This window comes from Pyrus communis, chromosome 8 (genome assembly GCF_041283825.1).
Source record: "Pyrus communis isolate YQ-2024b chromosome 8, ASM4128382v1, whole genome shotgun sequence".
Lineage (NCBI taxonomy): Eukaryota > Viridiplantae > Streptophyta > Magnoliopsida > Rosales > Rosaceae > Pyrus > Pyrus communis.
This window is the reverse complement of record NC_142572.1, coordinates 3,829,601-3,853,423: the sequence shown is the minus strand read 5'-3', so window position 1 is coordinate 3,853,423 and position 23,823 is coordinate 3,829,601. Positions and strand designations below refer to the sequence as shown.

At 35.1% G+C, this 23,823-nt stretch overlaps 1 protein-coding gene and 1 pseudogene across 6 annotated transcripts; both read left to right on the top strand.

The window, feature by feature from the left end:
* The first annotated feature begins 1,725 nt into the window (after nucleotides 1-1,725).
* Nucleotides 1,726-9,450, top strand: LOC148694624 (MADS-box protein AGL24-like; annotated as a pseudogene). Its single transcript, XR_015965249.1, has 6 exons — nucleotides 1,726-1,928; nucleotides 5,846-5,924; nucleotides 7,042-7,103; nucleotides 7,206-7,305; nucleotides 8,089-8,196; nucleotides 9,071-9,450. The product of XR_015965249.1 is annotated as an MADS-box protein AGL24-like (transcript).
* Nucleotides 9,451-10,004: 554 nt separating this feature from the next.
* Nucleotides 10,005-19,873, top strand: LOC137717362 (MADS-box protein AGL24-like). Of its 5 annotated transcripts, none has more exons than XM_088698523.1 (9): nucleotides 10,005-10,142; nucleotides 10,840-11,042; nucleotides 17,054-17,132; nucleotides 17,536-17,597; nucleotides 17,698-17,797; nucleotides 18,444-18,485; nucleotides 18,638-18,679; nucleotides 18,800-18,978; nucleotides 19,627-19,873. In XM_088698523.1, exons 2-9 carry the CDS (start codon nucleotides 10,852-10,854, stop codon nucleotides 19,634-19,636), a joined length of 705 nt encoding a protein of 234 aa, XP_088554649.1. In that variant the 5' UTR covers nucleotides 10,005-10,142; nucleotides 10,840-10,851; the 3' UTR covers nucleotides 19,637-19,873. The 5 variants fall into 5 exon arrangements, with proteins under 5 accessions (XP_088554649.1, XP_088554650.1, XP_088554648.1 ...); XM_088698522.1 differs by having other exon boundaries at nucleotides 10,027-10,142; nucleotides 10,828-11,042; XM_088698521.1 differs by having other exon boundaries at nucleotides 10,139-10,504; nucleotides 10,828-11,042.
* The last annotated feature ends 3,950 nt before the right edge of the window (nucleotides 19,874-23,823 follow it).

Here is a 23,823-nt window from a genome sequence, read left to right as displayed (position 1 = left end):
TGCAGATTTTCCGAATTAGACTACGTTGGATTGTAGACCCTACCGTTAATCATGTTGACCGAGATTTGACTCTTAATCAAACGTCTCGAATCGCTCTTAAATATTGAAATTAATATTACTGAAGACTGATAAAACCTTAACCGGATTCTCCTACGCAAATAGGTAGGCTAGTGTAACGTTGGCTGATTGGAAATTAATATGGCGGGGGAGGGAAAGTAAGTTATTGATTTTGACTGGGTGCATGATTGATTACATGTCTAATACAAGAAATGAAATTCATTTTTTATTCTACCAAGAGTGGTACTTAAAGTTTGTGGTAGAATCCGATGTTTATAAACATGTATTGGTCCTATCCGGACTTGCAAGTTGCAAACTCTTGTACTAGAGGTTTGATGTGGACAAGGAGCATGATGCACAAGAACTGAACTTCGATGCAGAGAATTCTTAATTAGTCATTTTACCAAATAAAAAGAGTAGAAGGTCACCCAAGCAAAATAAAGACAAAGTCAAGTGTCGCATCACATTATAATTTAACTCATTTATACAAGAACGTATGAGCTGTACTGAACGCCATGGTCCACATAAAAGAAAAAATAAAAAAACAAAACAAAAGGGATGCTAGCACCAATTGCTTGAAGGGAATATTTTTGCCTCCCATAAGTGCGAATCAACTCGCTGAATTGTTAAAGATATCTATTAAGATCCGTTTAATTTAATATTTTTATAATATATAGATTTTATAACTAACAAATGTACAGCCATCTGTTTCTACTTATTTACTCCCTTGACATTCTTTGAATTTGCCTCCCCAGGCACTCACCCCTTTCGTATCCTCTATCTCCCTTCCCTTCTTTTCCTTCTACAAACCCAGAAGGAAAAAGCATTTCTGCAATTCAAACAAACAAAACATTCGCAGCTCGAAATTGACACGTGTCCTTATTTTACAACTAGTGACTGAAAATGCAAGGGCTGCAGCAGCAGGTGATACAGAAAGGGCATGGCAAAAGAGTAAATAACATAGAAAACGCATGGCAAATGGGCAGCTGCGTTTCAACTGCACAACCAGCGGCTGAGGAAGAATAAAACCGATAATCTCTTAGATCGGTGATCGGTCGGCATATTAACCAAACGGTGGTGATCGGTCCCCTGCTGATCTGCGGTCCAGGTTTTATTACCTTAATTTCCAAAAAAATATCCGCAAAAATAGAAAAAGGCACAATGGTAAATTTCCATAAATGGGAAAGAAATTTCGCTGCCTTTCCTTTCCTGAACAAACCAGCTGCGCCCAACTCTCTCTCTCCTCTCTCTCTCCTCTCTCTCTCTCTCTCTCTCTCTCCCATTCTCTTTCCAAAATTGCTGGCTTTCACTGCTCGGCAAATTTCCTGGTCAGACCAAAACTTCAGACCTGAAACCACCCCGACGAAGGTAAACAAAAAAACCGAGGAAAATCCAGTAATTAATTTCTGTATGGTTTTCCTTTTTTCTTCTTATTCTATTTATGGTAAATACGAAATATTGGACAGTTGATTGTGGTTGGTGGGTTGGTCTGGGTTTTGTTTTATTTATTTCGATTTGAAACGCTAGGGTTTGTGGTCAATAATCCTTAAAATTATCAGAAACCCAGAAAATATAAGGTAGTTTTTGAGTTTGTGGACATTTATATGTATTTGGAAATTCGAAGTGGTTGGTTTATTTTATTTTACTTGAATTATTGTTTCTGAAGGGGGTAGGAAGAATTGGAGAAAATGATTAGGGAGAAGATCAAGATCAGGAAGATCGACTGCTTGCCGGCAAGGCAGGTGACCTTCTCAAAGAGGAGAAGAGGGGATTTTGAAGAAAGCTGGAGAGCTGTCGATTCTATGTGAATCTGAAGCTGCTGTTATCATCTTTTCTCAAACTGGCAAGCTCTTTGATTTCTCAAGCTCCAGGTACCAACCCTGTACAACATCCCACCGCATTATAAATTCTTTTGAATTTTCCCAACTTGAACAAATATAACCAAGTACATGACTTGATAACTTCTCTCCTTCTGAGAGAGAGAGACAGAGAGATTCAGTCATTTGGATCAAAAAGTTATGTATTCCCAAATGACCAGAGAGTGCTAAATAGCTAGATAGATAATCTATTCATGTACACAAAGACAGACAGAGAGAGAGAGAGAGAGAGTGAGTTTTAACTAGATAAGGTACTAAGAATGCTATCTAGAATATCTAGTTCGGGAAAGTGAGGTTTACTTTTGATTGAGACAACTTCTAGTTAGGTGTCCTAGTTTGAGAAATTAACATTTTATTAGTTTTACATGCTTTCAATCTGTGAAGTGGTGCCGATTTTTTACGTGATGCTGATCTCTTTGCTTTTCATGCTACATGCAATCGTGTCCGCCATGCAGAAGTCTATATATATAAGAACCACTGGTCTAGTGAATTATGTAATCTTATTACTATTTTACAGTTTCATAGTCTATCTTGCCGCTTTGATCTTATTTTCCCCACCTATCACAAATTGGTTGAAGATAACAACATATAAAATAATAGTTGGGGTTTATTATTTTCTTAGACCGTCATTCTCACTAGAATTCAGATAATCAATTCGAAACAAATAATCTAACAACATAAAATCAAAATGATTGATAAAATACTCTGGCTAGTAAAAGAGTTACTTACTCTCTACGTACCATAAATATTCACGCATGACAACTTCAACACACGATGTTAGGCTATGTTCCAAAAGTTGTCCTTCATTCTCCCCACCTAAACTAAAATACCTGTAAATGAATACAGTGAACTTGCTAAAGACTTAAAACACGAACATTCAATTATATATGCTTTGGATTTTTCTTACTAGGAAGAAAGTGATGTGATGAATACTTGGAATTCATCATAGAAGCCTTGAAGATCCTTTGAGAAGGAATATGTATGCCTGCGTCAAGTAGGGCAATCAGTGGTGCAGCTATGGCCACATATAACCTGTTTTTCCACATGCACGCATGAAATAATGAACTAACTTGAGTAGTTGCAAAGATTAAAACCTTCTTCCATAAATATTGTGCATGAGACGAAGGGTGAGATTAATATCTTGACATGTAATTGTGGAATAAGAATTTAGATAAAGTTGTGCTTTTGTTTTAGCAAAGAAAAAAAAAGACACTCGCCATAGTAAGTGATGATGTCATTTTTATTAACAAAATGGGAAATATCACTTTTAAAGTGGTTCCTTTAACCTGAAATGTGTTATATAGGATTACTTTATCCATATGACATCCCAAATCATCACGCATAGAAAGATGCCCTTATTGTTGGATGGTGTTTTTTAACTTGTCTATTGTGTCAGAAAAATTCTTATTGAGGGGTAGCTTCTAAGAATTTACTAGATAGTGTATAACCTTTTTGTGATCTAGATATTCCTATTTTTACTATTCGACATTCTTTTTCTATACCATTCCGAACCAAATATATCGATAAGGAATTGTCGCGTGGATTAGGACTGATATACTCCCACATATGGCCAAAGTCTCCCCACCGTCGGGAATTCGAGCTGACCTCATTGTCTTGGTTGACTATGATGAACGACTGGAAGAGGGACATCATCTAGGTCGACTTGACTAAGATGTGTTCATCAGCACTTGATAACCATGGTGAGTTGACCTCATTCCCTTTGTTGATACTTGATAGCCATAAGATGTATAAAGAATTCAATATTTACTGGAAACAAGTACAATTTTACACACCATAAATGAGAACTTTTCAACCTCCGTATATTTGGTGACAGAACGAGAGGAGAGGATTCTAGTGCTGCAAGCATTCTAGCATCAAGCGTTTTCTATCATGTTCCTTCAACTAGGCATGCAGAAGGACTTCTTCTCCTAGCTGGTAGAATTCCTATCTCGGCTATTGCAAGCTTCCCATCAAGCCATATCAATTCCACTCATGAAATTCCCATCATTCCTGTCAACTATTAACCACAAAACATTTCGCCATAAGTACAACATAAATTAGTATCCGAGTATCTAAAAGAAATAATATTCATATGTTCGTTGTGTGTGATGTTTATGCAATTTGTAGATCACTCATGATAAAGTCTTCTAGAGGATAAAACTTAGGTTTATTTACAACTACACTCTAGAACTCAATTTTGATCTCACTTTGCCACCTATAACTCAAAATCAACATTTTAATCCATGAAACTCAAAATTCCTTCTACTTTGACTTGTGGACTATTTCTTTTCTCTGAAACTTAAAAGTCACCTCCCTGAAACTTGTGGGACCCAGCACCTAATAAGACTGTGCCACACATGTCAATGAATTTGATTATAAATCTTCATATGGTAACATTCAATAATCAGAAAATATTAAAATCAAGTTTTATAGAGTAAAATGACGAAATTAACAGAAAGTATAATAAATCTCCACTATGTGTCAACATTCAACATAACAAAATTAACATAATTAAGGCAATCTGGAGCGAATTTGAGTTTTATAGAGTAAAATGACGACTTTTGAGTTAATGGGCAAAATGGGATCAAAATCGAGTTGAAGGAAGTCAAACTGGAGCGAATTTTGAGTTCCAAGGAGTAAAGTGATGACTTTTGAGTTATAGAGGGCAAAAAAGTAAAGACTTAATGCTGAGCTTTGGTGTAATCATATAGTTATGGGAAAGTTTTCAATTTGTTCTTCATGAGTTCTAGTTACAATCTTTTCTCTATCATACATATTCTTGATTGCTTCGATATATGCTACTCATACTCCTTTCGTCTCTAGAGTCTTTCAAACTCTCTTGGTACCCTATCATATGCCTTTTTCACATCTATAAAGACCATGTGCAATTCTCTTGCATATCTCTGCATCGTTCCATCGATCTCTATAAGAGATAGATTACTTTTGTAGTGGAGCGCTCTGGCATGAACTCAAGTTAAATGTGTGAGAATCATGTCTCTTCCCTCAGTTTATACCTAATTTATCCCTTCCAAAACTTCATTGTATGATTCATTAACTTAATATGCTTATAGTTCATGCAATTTTGTATGTCGTCCTTATTCATATATTATTTTGCTAACTATGGTAGCAAAGCATTGACAAATTCAGGATTGGTAATCAAGCCACCCGCCAAAAAGTGGCCGTAGCGGATATAACAATTAAAGCATATTTGCAATAATGTCTGAGTTGATGTGAGAGGAACTGACTTGGACATTTTAGGCCCATTTGCTTAGTTAACCTGATAGTCCCAACGTTGGTTTTGCCTTTTTGTTGCGTGTATCCTCAGTTGGTGATCTCATTATCTCATAGATAATATTCCGACTGGACATTTTGATCCGTGTAACCAGACCAAGCAATAAAACCTGCAGAAAGCTTTGCCTTAATGTTCTGGGCCTTTTGGGTGGTTGGTTTGCAACATAACCAAATATCTCCAAAGTGAGATTGTTGTGGATGGTTAATCTTGATGAATTATCTCCAAATCTGTATTAATTTGTTGTAATTTTGTTTTCTTGTTGGTAAATTAGTTCTGTAGCATTTAACTGTGCATGTTTTTGTCTTATTGTTTTGGGGTATTTTATTGTAGCAGTTATTCTGTTTGCATGCTTGTTCAAAGTGGTTGATTTCAGTCACAGTTTTTATATTATTTTTGTAAAAGAAAAATTAAACCAGAAAAGAACATAGTAATAACAATCTCATACAAGGTTGCATACAACATGCAAGTACTAACTTATTGGGATTATTGCAAAAGTATTTGCAAGCACTAACTAATTCTCTGTCTCTTTTTTTGTTGAATATTATTATTATAGATGTGTCATAATTTATAAATAATAATGAAACATGCTAATTATATTTTATCCTTTTATGTTGTGAAGTACCAAGGATGTGATTGCAAGGTTCAAATCACATACTTCTGGGGAAAAATCAGATCAACCCACGTTTGATCAATTGCAGGTGATTCAGTTGAATATTGGTTTTCCTTTTTCCCGTCCTAATTGCTCTTTAATTTTCCAATTTTAGTGGTATAACAATTAACTGTGTCAAGTGAATTATCGCATTCTGTGATCTATACACTTGGAGCTATGGAATGTAATTTTACGGCATATGATTTCTTTAACATAAATAAAAAGGTAAATTACATTTTGCATCTTCAAGTTTGGATCTCATAACAAACTCGTAACTCATTTTTGAACATTGCTATTTCATACGTCAACTTACTATTTCGTTGAAATATCATACATCCGTTAGTCGGTCCGTTAATTTAATGTTAAATGATGATGTGTCAACTGTGAGTCTCACATTTTTAATAATGTGATGTCAAATTTGTGCCATATGGACAAACAACTAATTGAAATTATATAAATTATAAAAATTAAATAAATATTTAAATTAAATTTAAAAAATATTTTGAAGAATCAGCCCACGGAGCCGATAATTAGACTAAGCCCAAAATCAGACGACCCTCCGCTCAGCCTAGAATCATAGTTGTATCCAATTTTAATTGTTTGTTTGTTTGTCCACGTGGCACAAATTTGAATCAAAATGTGGGGCCCATAGTTGTCACATTATCATGGTTGGCCTCTTGGGCTAAATATGTGCAAGTACCTGGGGTTAAGTAATGACCCCAAGTCATAGTTTTGACTTCCATTGAAGTTCTAAGTTGGTTTTTTTTTTTTTTTTTGGATAAATTCTAACTTGTGTTATTAGTTAGTATTCATTTGAATCATTGAGTTTTGCTCATGGAAAAAAGTTTCATGTATGGTTTCTTGTTACGTAGGAATCAAATGACCTGGAGATTGCTACAATTGAATATCCATGCTCAAGCATGTTTAAGTAGTCCATCTTTTGCCCCTTTTTTCCCTTCCCTTCACTGTGACTTTTGGAATCTATAAACGAAACATCTTTTGGCATAAAAATAGGCGATATCCAATTTTGTGCTTTGTGATGTTCTAAGATTTTCTTCTTTCTTGTTTCTCTTTGGGCTTGATGTTTATAAGCTTTTCATGTGAGTCTGTGACGGATTAGACTATCTAAATGATGGTTTGGTATAAATATATTTCCCGTTAAATAGTTGGAGAAAGAAAACAAGATCATGCTGAGTAAGGAACTTGAGGATAAGACCCGCAAGCCGAGGTAAATATATTTTATCAGTTTGCTTGTAAGATATATGGTGGTTAATTAAGCTGGGATGATCGTTTGACGAGAGTCAGCTGAAATTGGTTTGGCATGCAAAAGGCAGATGAAAGGTGAGGACCGTCAAGACTAGGGTCTGGATGAACTGCAGAAGTTAGAAAAATAGGTGGAAGCAAGCCTTGGCTGTGTGATTGTAACTAAGGTATGCTCTAGCTAGCTAATTTATACTGTTACATGTGAATACATCTGACCATGGCTTTTAAAATCTAGGTATCCCTCGGATAGAGGAAAACATTTTTGAGTCTTAGTACGTATTATTGTGCAAAGATCCGGATGATCTATTGCTTAATTAGTCTTTGTTCAAATATCATTCTTGCAAAATAAGACAAATGTCTTGATAACGTTCAAATAGAGAATCTGTTATTAGCTCTCCATAAAAGTAATATTGCACTTCTTCCTCTAATTTCATATTTTTCACTATCATGAGTGAACTATGGCTGGGCTTAATCAAATAAATAGATCAACACGTTAAGCCTTTGGTTAATTTGAATGTAAACTTTACCTTTTTTCGTTTTTGGTTTTTTTTGGGGCAGTTGTAAAGAATGTAAACTTGACCCAAGTATATATACTTTAATTAGGTTATTTTACGAAAGACATAATGCTACTCTTATCACGTTTTCTATACCATATTTGTACCACATCTGAGGCCATACCTTTATTAGAAATGTTGTACAAATGTGGTATGAAAAATATGGTAAGAATAACATTTTTTTTATGGATTGTATATCTATACAGCAACATCTAGTTTCAAAATTTCCATCTTTCAGGGAAACAAAAAAATTACGAGTGAGAAAAAGGTTTGTAGTTAAATAAATGATTGTTGTCTCTGTGTCTATATATAAAATAGAGTTTCCAGAAAGAAAATAATTAATCACTAATGAACTTTTGCTTTGTTGTCCTCTGCATGCACTGATTATACATGCAGGGAGCTGAGCCGCTAGAAGCTAACAAGGGATATTTTGCTGTCCTCGCGGAGCTTTTGCTTACGTATCGTGGGTGGTTCTCTCAAGCTGATTCATTTCAGCATGATCAGGTCGAATTTTACACATTACCGGTTTAAAGCACTTAAATTTTCTTTTCTTTTAAGGGAAAAAAAAAACCCATTAGGAAAGGTCTTCATAAAAGCTTGGGTTGAACGTAGTCCATCTCTTTCGTGGCGAGCTCAAGCTTGTGTTCAAAGATAAAATTGGGATTACCAGGCCTTCTTTGACGTTGAGTTTTGATATAGGTTTTCCTGTTTTTTATTTTAGCCCATTATTACTTAAAAACAGAGAATTAATATTTGAAGAAACCAACTAGTTTGTACCAAATTAAAGAAAAACCGACTGTTGTGAATTTTTTTTGTACGTCAATAGATTAGCTCAAGTGCTCATTTGGGTTTTGTTCTGAATTTTTTCATGTACCTAATGTTTCTTTGGGGCGTTTGGTTTGTTTCCTCACCCAAAAGAAAAAATCTGGAGAAAACCAAAGGTAAATAGTGGAGGATGGCACGGATGTGTTATCCATTGAAACTAATTTTTTTTTTTTTTTTTTTTTTTTTTAAACTTTTCTACAAATATTATCTGAATCGTCTAACCTAGCTACTGGATTAGTGTCTAACATTGATCATACGATAAATTCTCCATTACTTGCACTACCTGTGCATATTTATTTTATGTAATGTGAATCACTAGCATGATTTCATATTAAGTTGTCAACTAATAGATTGTTACAGTGACGATCACCGGCCGTTATTCAACCGAAAATATGGGATTCCACTCTGTCAATACTACAGCATACGGCACATAAAATCACTTGCATGGTTTCGTACGAGATCGCAAATTCATGATGTTGGTATAACTGTACGGCCAGGATGCTACAACATTTTCAGTGAACTTGCTAATTAATTTTGTATTCTCTATTTTCAGGCTTCCTTAGTTTTCCTAGTTAAGAAGTTGACCAAGATGGAGAGCGCACTTCCTTAAAATTAGTAAATGAAGTCGAGTTATTGGAAGACATATCCGGGGGAGTGCCATTTTGTGTTATATATGTGTTCCATGCGGCATGGCAATAGATTAATTCTTTAGATCGTATTTGTAAATTTGGTGATGTGTCATTAATAGAAAATAAACATATTAATCAACAATTAAATGATAATTTAATCATCGACGATAAAATCATATGATTCGGATAAAGTCATATGATTAATAAAATACAATTTGTAAAATATGGCTTAAATGGAGGTTGCTTATAAACATTACTATTTCAATAATTCAGATAAAGTAGACAGTAAATTCAAAGCTTGGAATTGACACGTGTCGGTTATAATTGTACATTCGCTCGGTTTTCCAATTAGATGTCCATGCTTTTCCTATCATACACTTACTGCCATGCATTCTCTCTTACCATATTTCATTTCGCATTTTATGTCCCTTATGTCGGCGATGCCCCTCTTCTCCTGCCGCCGTCTGTCTGACAAACCCTAAATCAAATCTGTTGGGTACAGGAGAAGGAGCCTTCCAGGAGTTAGGCGGGACCTATACTGGTGGATTGGCAACAGGTATTCTTTGATCTGTTAGCGGTGCCGCGGCTCAGCGAACTTACATATTCTGCAGATACATGAAAATAATTTTGGTTTTTTTACAGATCTCAACAAACCACCGCCACAGAAAAAAAATGAAGATTCAGTCACATGACGAGATTGCAGAGAAGAGGAGAGGGAGATATAGAACCACTGACCATAATTTATCTAAATTAGTAAAATCATAAGACGATATTGCTCTGCAGAGAAAACGAGAGGGCCGGGATGGCAATGGTGGAAGAGGGTTTGGAGAATACGGCTACTGAAACTCGGGGCGTTCGGGTTTGGGGAGTTTTGTTTCACAAGTGGGAATGAGTATTGCCAACAAGTGTCGCAGAGATCGCCGTTTGCAGCTACCGCCGCTCTTTGGGATAAAGAAGTGTGAAAGACGAAGTGGGTGAGGAAAATCAAACCGTGTGGTACGTAAAAAGAATTAAACTGAGAATCCCCAGCCTTACTGTCGTCCAGTCCACATATTATAGACGGTCGTGATCGCATTCATCACTCATCACACCAACTGATTTGCGTTCCACGTTTCTAACCTTGTTTTCCCAAAAAATATCTAAAAAAAGAAAAAGGCGCAAATAGTGGATACCAAAGAAAGATATTTCCTATTTTTCCATAAATAGGAAAATTAATTTAGCAACCTTTCCTTTCTTGAACTGCCGGCGGCGCCCCAACTCTCTCTCTTCTCCATTTTCTTCTCTTTCCAGAATTGCTGGCTTTTCTTTCGCTGTTCTGCAAATTTCCCAAAACTTCAGACCTGAACCCCCCAACGAAGGTAAACAAATAATAACGGAAAACCCAGTGTAATTAATTTATGTATGGTCTTCCTCCTCCTCCTCCTCCTCCTCAAATACTGTAGGCTTGTTGGACAGTTGATTGTGGTCAGTTTTTCTGGGTTTTGTTTTTCTTATATAGATCTGAGATGCTAGGGTTTGAGGTCAATAATCTGTTATTAGATCTGAGATGCTAGGGTTTGAGGTCAATAATCTTTAAAATTATGGGAAAAAAAAAACCCAGAAAATATATGCTAGTTTTTTAGTTTGTGAACGATTATATATATGTGAAAAGTGGTTGGTTTATTTTATTTATTTGATTTAGTTGTTTTTGCAGGGGTAGAAAGACATGGTGAAAAGGATGAATGAGAAGATCAAGATTAGGAGGATCGACTACTTGCCGGCAAGGCAGGTGACCTTCTCAAAGAGGAGAAGAGGGATTTTCAAGAAAGCTGAAGAGCTGTCGATTCTGTGTGAATCTGAAGTTGCTGTTATCATATTTTCTCAAACTGGCAAGCTCTTTGATTACTCAAGCTCCAGGTACAAATACTGTACAACATCCCACCGCCTTCTAAATTCTTTCGAATTTTCCTTACCTGAACAAATTAATATAACCAAGTACCTGACCTGACTTCTCTCTTAGAGAGAGAGAGAGAGAGAAAGATTCAGCATTAGAGTCAAAAAATTTTATATGTATATATAAGGAGGAAAGTGCTAACTAGCTAGATAGGTCATCCACGCATGTACACAGGCACACATAATTTATGGTGTCAGCTAGATAAGGCACAGAAGAAAGGCTAGAGAATCTAAGAACTTTCACCCAGAGAGAGAGAGAGAGAGTTAACTAGCTAGTACGAGGATAACTACATAATTTCCAGTTCAGAAAAGTGAGGTGTACTTTTGATTGAGACAACTTCTAGCTAGGTGTCCCAGTTTGAGAACATTTTTCGTAGTTTTACATGCCTTCAATATGTGGAATTGTGGTGATTCTTTGTAAGTTACTTGCTGATCTCTTTGCTTTTCATGCTAAATGCAATCGTGTCCGCCATGCAGAAATCTATATATATATATATATATATATATAAGCCACTTGTCTAGTGAAATGTAATCTTATTACTATTTTACGGTTGTAGATAATAATATATATATATATATATATATATATATATATATATATATATATATATAAGCCACTCTTTGCTTTTCATAGTTTATCTTGCCGCTTTAATCTGATTTCCCCTACCTATCACAAATCGGTTGTAGATAATAATATATAAAATATTAGTTGGGGTTTATGAAATGAAGAATATATGTGAGTATCCTTTTAAATGGGGTACACCGTTTCCCTTTCTAGATACACGGTATATTATTTCTTAGACCATCATTCTTACTAGAATTCAAATAATCAGTTATAAATAAATAATTTGACAACATAAAATAATTATAAAATACTCTAGCTAGTAAAAGAGTGTAGCACTATCTACTTACAATATATATACATACCAATATGTATATGTATATGTATATGTATATCCATGTCAACTTCAACACATGATGTTGGGTTATGTTCCAAAAGTTGTCCTTCATCCTCCCCACCTAAACTACAATGACGGTTAATTTGTAAGGACTTAAAATACGAACATTCAATTATATATACATATATATATATATATATATGCTTTGGATTTTTCTTACTAGGAATAAAGTGATATGATGAAAACTTGGGGATTCATCGTAGAAGCCTTGAAGACCTTTGAGAAGGAAATATGCATGCATGCGTCAAGTAGGGCAATGAGCGGTGCAGCTATTGGCCGTATATAACCTGTTTTTTTTATATGCATGCATGAAACAATAAACGAACCTGAGTAGTTGCAAAGATTTAAACCTACTTCCATAAATAATGTGCATGAGAGGAAGGGTGAGATTAAAATGTAGAAATGTAATTGTGGAATAAGAATTTAGATAAAGTTGTGCTTATGTTTTAGTTAAAAAAAATATTCCCTCCACATAGTAAGTGATGACAATATTAATAAAACTAAAATACCATTTCTAAAGTGGTCTATTTAACCTAGAATGTATACTATAGGATTTAGTGTATCAATCTGTCATTCCAAATCAACGTGCATAGAAAAGATGCCTTTATTGTATGGTGGTGTCTTGTACATCGTTTATTTTGTTAATGAAAATCTAAAACTAGCTTACTAGCTTATAAGATGTTAACACATCTATTTGGTAGAGAGTGCATGAGCTTTTTGTTATCTAGATCTTCCTATTTTATTATTAGACTCTTTATCTATTCCTTTTCCAAATCGGATGCACCAATAAGGAATCGTCGCGTGAATTTAGAGTTTAGGGACATCATCCATGTCAACTTGACTAAGTTGTGGTCATCACCACCCGATAACCAAGGCGAGTTGACCTCATTCCCTTTGTTGATAGCCAGGCCATAGAATGATTATCCATGTCAGCTCTACTAAGCTTGGTCACCACTGAGAGAACTGAGCCGACTCAGCCGACTCAGCCGAGTTGCTCTTGTTTAATTGTACCATGTCGGCTTGGGCATTATATGTAGGGCACGTGTCGACCATAAAGCCCTTACACCCCATCACATTTTGAGATGCCAGATGTCGATCAGATATGAATAGATATTGGTGCCTCGAGGCTGGAAAGGCTATTTTTGACCGGTTGTGTTTTTATGTACTCTCCATCACCTGGATTGAGCCACATGTCAACCAGCTGTGGGGTCTCTCATGGATATATAAAGCAGCCACCTCCAAGCAAAAGATTAGGCTAACTTACTCTGGAATCACTCTCCATTTTTCTCACCTCTCCCATTCTTCTTGTGAAAGTCTCCTAAATCTAACAGATTTCCAAGTGGGATGCCCATGTCAAATAATTACTAAATACAACACGAAGTGGATGCTGCCCAGCGAACTACTCAAATCTCATTGCCTTGTGCATGATCTGTTATTACCGTGCTAGAGCTCACCTCACCTCGGTCTACTACCATTATTCCTTTGATTTTGACCCAAAAATATGTGTTTACTTCCTAAAAACACACCTCTATAAACATTATCTAAAGCAACAAAGGAACAAATTGAAAATGCTTTTGTAAATTAAGAAAGAACAAAAAGCTACTTTTGGAAGAAGATTCCGATGATCACTGAAAACAAGTAGTTTCCAACGCCTCTTCTTACTCACTATAAGGAAGATAATTTTTCAACCTCTATATGTATATTGGCCAACATCTTAGATTTTGCATTGGCATGTGATATCTTTTTAGTCTATACTTTCTTTAAAAAGATAGAAGAGCATGTGATCACCAACAAGAGCGGGTCATCAAAAATACAATAGTCGACCTCATTTAGTGGGATAAGACTTTGTTGTTGTTGCTGTTATAGTGCCTCCTTTTGCTCACTAGAAATAAGACAGTGGTTCAACCTCTATATATTGGGCGTGTATTAAGAAAACAAGAGGAGAGGATATTGGTATTGCAAGCATTCTAGCATAAAGCATTTTCTATTACTTCCTTCAACTGTAGGTATGGAGGACTTCCTTCTCCTAGCTGCAAGAAATCTGTCTTGGCTGCTGCAAGCTTCCCAATAAGCCATCCACAAGTATGACTTCAATTTTTTCTTCCATAACCTCAAGTTTTTAAGCTCTTTTTACTCTCTTACTTTTGAAACCCAAGCTCCATGGACAAAATTCGTCGACCACCCTAAACGCTTTAGCCTTGCTACTAAATCCAAGTTTAGCCAACGCCAACCACCAACTTATTTACTAAACTTGGGGCTTTGGGGTTCCTACATCTCAAGCTCTCATGGAAAGTTTAGAATATTTTTTTCATAGTTAAAAATCTTTCTCAAAGCCATCGGATACACTTCATCAGCACCGACAGCATTTTAACCTAACATTTTTTTTTTTGGTCCAAAATTTTAACGTAACATCAAACCAAGCATTTTTGAGTTGCTATAAGAATATCAAAGCATTCTGTATAGCTTACTTCTCATTCAAGATGCTTTGGACATTGTTCTCAGAAACTCAAAATTGGGGGACACAAATTAGGTTTCATTCACCTCTTTACAAGCCCAACTTCTCTCCAAATATATCAAGCAAATAATATACAATGCATATGTGTGTGATATGTTTGTGCAATTTAGAGACTACTCATAATAACGTCGTCTAAAGCTGGATAAAACTTACTATTAAAGTTCTTCACCTATCTAAATATAAAATATTAAAAACTTTATCATACTAAAATTTTCAAACATGTTACTTGCCTGCATCCCCTTGAGCGGATGTGAAAAGAGGATTTCTCATTTGAGAATCTCATGCAGCAACAGTGAACACGACACATCAATGAAGTATATACAAGGTTAGGTGCCTCCATTTTTGCGGTAAACATGAGAATGGATTGCCAATTTTGCCGTAAATTATAGTCAAGGAAGTGCATGTTAAGTTTTGTATAGCTTATGGATGGTCCTTTAGTACTAGTTTTGAGTGATTGATGAAATGTTATCTTAACAAGTGTCGGGTTATGGATTTTAAGGATATTTGTCCAAGATCAAGTGGCTTCAAGTAATAGAGTTAGCCCGCCTTCTAACATCTTGTATTCGATTGATTACGAAGCGAAAGTCCTTAAGTACTATAGTATAGAATATATAAGCACCCCCAACACCCACTTTCGGAGGAGGTTTCCAGTGTTCCGGAGAGTGGTCTTCTTAAGGGAACTATTATAGGAACCAAATGTGAAAGAGGGTTGACTTGGAAGGTGTACCTCAACATTCTTGCATAAGCAGATAGTGAAGACTTGACAATTGTGGAATTAGTGCTACAATAATAAGCCTCCTAATTAAGTCCTAAGATACCTAAGACCAATAAAAAAGTACTGTGTGCTTGGATTAATCTTCCAATTAACAAGGAAACACAATTCGTTTACTTATAATATTAAGGTCGTATAAATGAGTCTTAATAGTCTAGGAAACAACTCATAGGATCTTTCACCTTTTGAAAATATACAAGGAAAACAATTAGTATATTAACTCTCGTATCCCCAAGATATCCCTCCAAATTAAGTGCATTATGTTTAGGTCTTTTCCACTAAAGTTGGATGGCTCTAACTAGATGGACTTAGTAAATTATCAAATCAGTCATTACTTGTAAGTAGAGTTATTAAGTTGGTTAGATGTATGTGATTCTCTCTTTTTATCCCTTTTTTTTTTGTGCGGCAGTGGACGAGATTAAAAGCACAAGGTAGAAACTTGAAAACTTTGCCAAGAAAAAAAATGGTCAAAAGTTAGCAAGAATTGCTTGTTTTTATTTCTATTTGTTTATTGTATCGAAAACCTTTTGAAAATATAGTTGATCATTGACAAATTCAGGATCAAAGAGACCAATCAAGCCAACAAAAAAATGATAATACTTAGGCATATACTCACTTTTTAATTTGATTCAATCAAAAGATATTATGTGTTTTTTGTTTTTAAAGCTAAAGAAAAATTAAACATGTCTATTATTTTTTTTAAAATAATATAACATGCGTTACAATATTAATGGGTCAAAATCAAAAGTGAGTACATTTGCATGAATAATACTTAAGTGCTTACTATCAATCAAAAAATGCCAAGTGTTCTTTGTTTTATTGAAATATTAAAATATTTCAATAATATTAAAACATGTTTTTTGTCTCCTCTCCTATTCTCTTCCCTTTTCCTTCCATTTTTTCACACATTATTTTTTGTCTTATTGTCTTTATAAAAAAAAATCAATATAAAATGTTGATGTGGCTTAGCCGTGACCGTTCAAATAGAGAAGAGAGATTAGAAGGAGAGAGAATCTCCCTCCTCATAAATGAGTGCCTAAGCATTATCCTATTTGCAATGATGCTCGAGTTGATGTGAGAGGTACTGACTTAGACTTTTAGTCCCACTTTTAGTTACCTGATAGTCCCAACGTTGGTTTTGCCTATTTGTTGTTCTGTATCCTTAGTTGATGATCTCATTATCTCATATACAATATTCCGACTTGACCTTTCGATATGGGTAACCAAAAGCTTTGCCCTAATGATTTGGGCCTTTTGGCTGGTTGGATTGCAACGGTTAGAACCAAATATCTCCAAAGAGATAGTTGTTGACATGTTGTGGCTGGTTAATCTTGATGAATTATCTCCAAATTGTATTGATTTGTCCTAATTTTGTTTTCTTCTTGGTAAATTAGTCCTCCTGCATTTCATGTGCATGTTTTTGGGGTATTTTATTCTAGCAGTTTTTCTGTTTGCATGCATGTTCAAAATTGGTTGATTTCAGTCTCGGTTTTTAAATTATTTTTGTAAAAAAAAATAAAACCAGAAAAGAGCAGAGTAAATAACGATCTCGTACAAAACCGCATACAACATGCAAATACTAATTTATTGGGATTATTGCAAAAGTGTTTGCAAGTGCAACATGCAAGCACTATTGGTTTTATGTTGGATATAATTTTATTTTTATGTGAATAATTTATAAGTAATAATGAAACATACTAATTATAGTTTATCCCTTTATGTTGTCAAGTACCAAGGATGTGATTGCAAGGTACAAATCACATACTGGTGGGGAAAAATCGGATCAAATCACGCTTCACCAACTGCAGGTTATTCAGTTCAATATTAGTTTTTTTTTTTTTTTTTTTTTTCCACTTTGCTCTAGAATTTACATTTTTAATGGTACAACAATTAATTGTGTCAAGTGAATGTAATATTTTCTTTGATCTGCACTTGGAGCATCGGAATATATTTTTACAGCATTAAAAGTTAGACTTCTATATATGCATGCAGCAGGGTTGGCCTGTTAGACTAAATATGTGCAAGTACTTGGGGTTGAGTAATGACTCCAAGTTATAGTTTTAACTTCCATTGAACATTCTAAGTTTTCTTGTGACAGATTACATTTTTTTATTCTTTCTTGTTTCTTTTTGAGCCTAATGTTTATAAGCTTTTCACGTGACAGAGTAGATTATCTAAATGATGATATAAATATCTTTCCCATTTAATTAGTCGGAGAAAGAAAACACGATCAGGCTGAGTAAGGAACTTGAGGATAAGACCCGCAAGCTGAGGTAATTATAATTTATCGATTTGTTTGTAAGATATATGGTGGTTAATTAGGCTGGTATGACCGTTTGACGAGTCTGCTGAAACTGGTTTGGCATGCAAAAGGCAGATGAAGGGTGAGGACCTTCAAGACTTGGATCTGGATCAACTGAACAAGCTAGAAAAAATGGTGGAAGCAAGCGTTGGCCGTGTAATTAAAACTAAGGTATTACTTAAAACTGAGGCTTAATACATATTATTGTACAATGATCCGGACGATTTATTACTTAATTAGTCATTGTTCAAATATTGTTCTTGGAAAGAATAAAACAAATATCTTAATTTTGTTCAAATAAGAAATTTGTTATTAACACTCCATAAAATAATGCTGCACTTCTTGCTCTTAACTTTTTGCCCTATGCTTGAGTGAGCCATGACCGAGCTTAATCAAATAAATAGATCGACACATTGTGCCTCGTATACACCTTTTTGTTTAATCAAAGGAGTAATGCTAGGTAGACTGAATTTTATAATTAAATTTTTGATTAAATGATGTGTCATTAATAACAAATAAGCACGTTAATCAATACTTAAGTAAGTGATTTAGTATACAATATTTAGTCTTCCTACCATTACCCTAATAAAAAAAATCAACAAGTTTCTAATCTGACTATTCTTTTGCAGGCGTATCTTTCAAATTTAGACTTTGGTCAAATTGAATGTAGACTTGACCTTTTTATTTCTTGGTTGTAAAGAATAGAGCTGAACCATGTATTTTCCGTACTTTAACTAGGTTATTTTACTAAAGAAATATTTTGGACTATATATGTATATATAGCAACATCTAATTTCAAATTTCCCGTTTATTTCAGGAAAAAAAGATTATGAGTGAGATTATGGCACTTACTAACAAGGTTTGTAATTAAATAGATGATTGTTGTCTGTGTCTATTTATGGAATAGCCACAAATATATACAAATAGTCCAGAATTTCCCGAAAAGAAAATAATAAACATTAATGAATTTTTGCTTTGTTGTCCTCTTCTATGCCCTGATTATACATGCAGGGAGCTGAGCTTATAGAAGCTAACAACCAGCTAAAGCAGAGGGTAAGAAACTACCACCATTTATATTTTTTCTTCTATTTTATTTTTATTTAATGAAAGTAATAAATCTTAATTAAAAATTAAATATGGGCGATCTTTTTCTTTGTTGTTTTTGCATGGCAGTTGGTGATGTTATCAGCTAGAGGAGATATCGAACCGGCGGCGATCATGGAGTTGGAAAACCTGAATAATGTTGGAGAAGAAGGCATGACATCTGAATCAGCCACAAATGTCACCGCCTGCTCCAGCAGTGCTCTCTCTCTTGAAGATGACTGCTCCGACATCTTGTCTCTCAAACTGGGGTGAGCCGCTTGCTAATATATATGCTATTTGCTGTTGGCTTTTGCTTTGACTTTTGGCTTGTGCTTATTTGATGATACGACGAAGAATAAGGGTAGTAAAATACTAGGGAGCTGTGTAGATAAGGGATATTTTGCTGTCCACGCGGAGGGTTTGCTTGCTTATCATGGGTTGTTCTCTCAAGCTTATTCATCTCAGCATGATCTGGTCGAATTTTACACATTACCAATTTTAAAAATTTTAATTTACTTTTCTTTTAAGTAAAAAAAGCCATTTAAGGAAGGTCTTAATGGAAGCTTGGGTTGAACATGGTCCATCTCCTTAGTGGCACAAGCTTGTTTTCAAAGATAGCAGTGGGGTTGCCACGCCTTAGTTGCCGTTGAGTTTTGATGTAGGTTTTTTGTTTTGTTTTTAGCCTTTGATTAGCTCAAGTGCTCATGTGGGCTATGCCATTTTTTCCTGTGCTCATGTGGGCTATGCTATTTTTTCCTTTCTCCTGTACCTCATGTTTCTTTGGGCCGTTTGGCTCCTTTCCTCAGCGTATCACAAATTCATGATGTTCGTTAAGTATAATTGTACCGCTATGATGCTTTCATTCTTCAACATCTTCAATGAAATTGCTAATCGGTTTTTGTATTCGGTATTTTCAGGCTCCCTTAGTTTCCCTGGTTAAGAAGTGGAGACAGATGGAGAGTTGCACTTCCTTATAATCTCTAAATAAAGTCGAGTTATTGTAACATGCGAGTGATATGTGTGTCTTAACTCAAAAACAAATTGGAAGACATCTCTGTGGAAGTACTGTGACTGTGTGTTATATGTAAAACTATATTTGTATTCCATGCAAAGCATGACATTGATCTAGTTATGCAAATGCAGGCCTATGAATTTGGACTCTAATTCAGTTTTGTCTTGTCTTGTGGATTTGTTGGGGATGCCTAAAAGTTATAAGGTTTTGTAATTATGCTTAAATATTCATTTCTGCCTTAAAGGGTGGGGACTTGGACCGAAAATCGAACCCTAAAAATTAAAAATTAAAAATTAAATAAAGGGGTCTTTTAATATGAGTTCAATTTCATGAGGCTGATTTGAAAGGAGTCCACTAGTGTTGCATCATCCTAGGTGGGGTTTACTAAGAGACTATATCTCCATGTCAATTATTTATGTCCATAAGTTTCACATGAATTTCAGCACTTACCACTGTATAGTTTTTTAATGAATTTACCAAATTCTGACGATTTTTAAGGTGTTAAGTTGATACACGTTTCTCCAAACCCTTATCTCGTCGATTCCAATGATTTTGAAAGAAAAAAAATCTTTCTAATTCCTGCGTTGTATACTTCAAATTCAAATTATGAGATATATATATATATATATATATATATATATATATATTATGATTCCTACAACAATCAATGCATGCATGAGTTTTGGTTTTAAATACGTGAATTAGGGTTTGTGGGTTTCTGTAGAACAGGTAGCTTATGTTCAATACTCATTTTTTGTTGATTCTTAGTTGTTGTTTATATTTAGGGGTGGAATGAAATTAAACTACCTATGTGAACTGAATTTTCCATCTATTTATTTACTTGAATGGGTGGAAAGTTGATGTTTTTCTTTGATTGTAACTGATTCGTTGTTGTCTACCTACATGTGTGGAATGAAAACGGCAAATAAAAATGAAAAATACAAGTACCTGGAAAATTAATAAAAAGGGATAGTTAATTTAAAGGAAAACTAATGAAAAGGGCTTGAAAACTTTGAGTTTTAACGATAATGACAAAATAAAGGGTAAAGTGAATAGTACCAGGTTTGACTTTTTAGTGTAAAAATGTGGTATTTCATTAAAGTGAACAGTACTGTGGGCTTTTCGTTAAAACTCCCTTAATTTAATGTTGATATTAGGTAACTTATATTGTAGGCTTTCTAAATTTTATTTTTTCAATGTGTGTTTGAAATTTTTGTGGAATTTTTAAAGTTTATAACAACTAATGTAATTTATATTGTTCATGTATTTGTGTTGTGTAGAGTTGACCAATTTGAATTCAAGTATCGCCTCTCTTACTCTTAATCCACAACCACAACAAGAAGTTTCAAGGCAATCTCAAGCTTCTAGTTCAGAAGGTTTATTGGTTTCTCATCCATTAGTTTCACTTTCACAAGGTCCAAGGCCTTCCCAAGTATCGCCTTCTCAAGCTCATTCACAAGCTCAAAGACCTCCTCAACCTTCGAAAAGTAAATTTCCAAAAGGAAAGGGAAAGAGAGGGTTGAACGATGTAAAGTAGTGACTTAAAACTTGAAGCACCAAAACCTTTTTGTTGAATAGTATGAAACAATTTATTTTTTCGGGTTATACTACTAAAAGCCACAAGGCATTTTGATGTTGAAATTTGTTTAAACTTTAGTTTTAGAGCTTAACCCTTTCAATTGGGTTTTTCCTAAATTAATGCCATAAGGCCCTTTGATGTTGAACTTTATTTGAAGTTGAATTTTAGCTTTGTGATCATGAATTTCTTTTCAAATTTGGAAATGGTATGAAATTGAAACCAAAACCATTTGAAATTGAACCGAACCGCAACTAAATGGTTTGGTTCTATTTCGGTTCAAGCTTCAAAATCGCATTGAACCACACATCAAAAGAATTTGATTTTGGTTTTGGTTTCAACCCAGAACCACATCGAACCAAACTGTGCCAACCTCTAAAACAAATTTGAGTCTTATTTTGCACCTAAAAAGTTGATATTCAACCTCCCCCGAGACTTACATATGTGCTTCATTTTGCCTTGTTTTTCTCAACATCATCCAATATCAACCAATAGCATATGTGATAAGGTTATTATGGTTATCTTGACCATGTTGTCTATGTGTGGTCCTTTTTCGCGATACATAATTATTGAGTTCCCATCTTTCCTGTTGCAAAAAGAGTTATTTTTAAGAATGTGATTATATAAACGTAAAAGTAGAACCTTATAGAATATAGAAGTTCTTATCCTATTGTGGCTAATTTTGACCATGTTGTCAATAATTTGTCTGACTATCTCTTCAGTGTAGTCAAGAAACCCAACTAGTTTATCATGGAGTATACTCAGCGCTTCTTTACTGAAAAAGCCAAGATTATCAGTTATGACAAAACAGTCACTTGGACAACTTTAAAGAGAGGACTGCCAATAGATCATCCACTCCGCAGAGACATTATCATGACTATGGGCCATGATTTTCCAGGACCGGAGTAAGACGGATCCGAATATGCCAACCTCAGGAATTTGGTCATGGACTCAACAACCTCCATTAAGAGTTGACTAAATGGATCAGCGATGCCACCGTCATCATGTTCTGGAATCATTGGGTGAAGTTCATGTTCGTCGACTTCGTTAAGATAGACCATTCTTGTACCGCAAGATTCGGGAACCCAATCCAGCAAGGAATCAGCAGGTTTCCTATAATCTTGGAGTTATTATAATCTAATGATTAGGGTGCACCGCAAGTAATCAAACTCCTAGGAGGATGCAATATCTACTTCCTTGATACCCTATGGGATTCTCTAGGTTTAATACGGACTCTACTATGCTAAAAGGTCCTCTCCTCAACTGATATAAATACACCATTCTATGGTTCATCTCTGGTAACGCAACATCTGCATAATTATTCTCTTACCTACTACTTGAGTCTTAATATTGCTTACAACCTTGATCGCATGGATGGAACTCCGATCAGTAAGTGGTGGAACATCACCAAGCTCAGACGATACTATGCCTAACACATCACCGTCTCTACACGTATACAAGTCCCTGGAGAACTCATTTCTGTATCGCCTCACCATAGGCTATTCGTCAAAGAATGGTCCAATGAAAAATTTTTACATTGTACCATCTTTCTTGAACTACACCAGTAAATTGGTTCCCTTTTCCGAGAATATGTAGGCAATCCTTTTCGGATTCAATCACACCCCTTTGTCAACACAAGTCTTTTTTCAATAAAAGAATTTTCAAAGTTCTTTTTTTTTTTTTTTTTTTTTTTTTTTCAGAGTTATGATACCCACTTGTTCGTTCTTTTTTCTTTTGTGCAGTAGTGAAAATACCTAAAAAGCCCAAATAACACAAAACTTTGAAACTTCGGGTATTGTTCAATTAGCAATTTGGGAGACTCGAAACGTAACAAGTGTGGTTACGCTTAGCGGGTAACGAGTACGGGGACATGGCACATAACCCCCTGATTTGGAACTTCAGTGCACCATCCAACTCTTGAAAAGATTATGCAACCTAAAGGTTATGGGTTATGAGTTATAAAACTCAAACCTATGCTTTATGCATTCGAGGGAATGAACAAAAAGGTGATCCAAGAATAATCTGAAGGGTGGCTTTGAGTCCCAACCTTGAGTACAATCACTCTTATCCTAAACCAACGTACTAAGTCAAGTAAGTTCTGCAACACCATATGTTAAGTAGGTCTGAATGAGGCATTTAGACTAGGAAATCCTCAAGAGGAATTTTATTCCAATAGAACTCCGATACGCGGAAGTGCCTTAGCCAAGCCAACTAAGTGTAGTCCAATCGGAAACACTCTGGTCCGATGCATAGGGTCTGACAAAAGGATTTGAAAAGTGTTTTCGATCCACATGCAAGTGACCAAGTCCCTGACGAACTTTTGTTTAAGATTCACTAGGGACAAACCAGCAATCAGGACTGAGAAGGAAGCCCCTTCTTAGTTATAAGCATAAATCCTCTAACCCAAAACAGGGCAAGGTCAACGAACAAGACAACATATTGAGAAGGGAACGCTTATTCGACTTTGAACTCTGGAGGTCATTCTGGGTAAGACTTATCACTTTTTCATCTTTAATCCGACAAATA

What these genes read in the sequence shown, in the direction of transcription:
- LOC137717362 (XM_088698523.1), top strand. Translation starts at nt 10,852, where the DNA reads ATGGTGAAAAGGATGAATGAGAAGATCAAGATTAGGAGGATCGACTAC. An exon ending in GCCGTGTAATTAAAACTAAG is followed by an intron (nt 17,798 to 18,443) that starts GTATTACTTAAA and finishes CGTTTATTTCAG; the next exon opens with GAAAAAAAGATTATGAGTGA. An exon ending in ACAACCAGCTAAAGCAGAGG is followed by an intron (nt 18,680 to 18,799) that starts GTAAGAAACTAC and finishes TTTGCATGGCAG; the next exon opens with TTGGTGATGTTATCAGCTAG.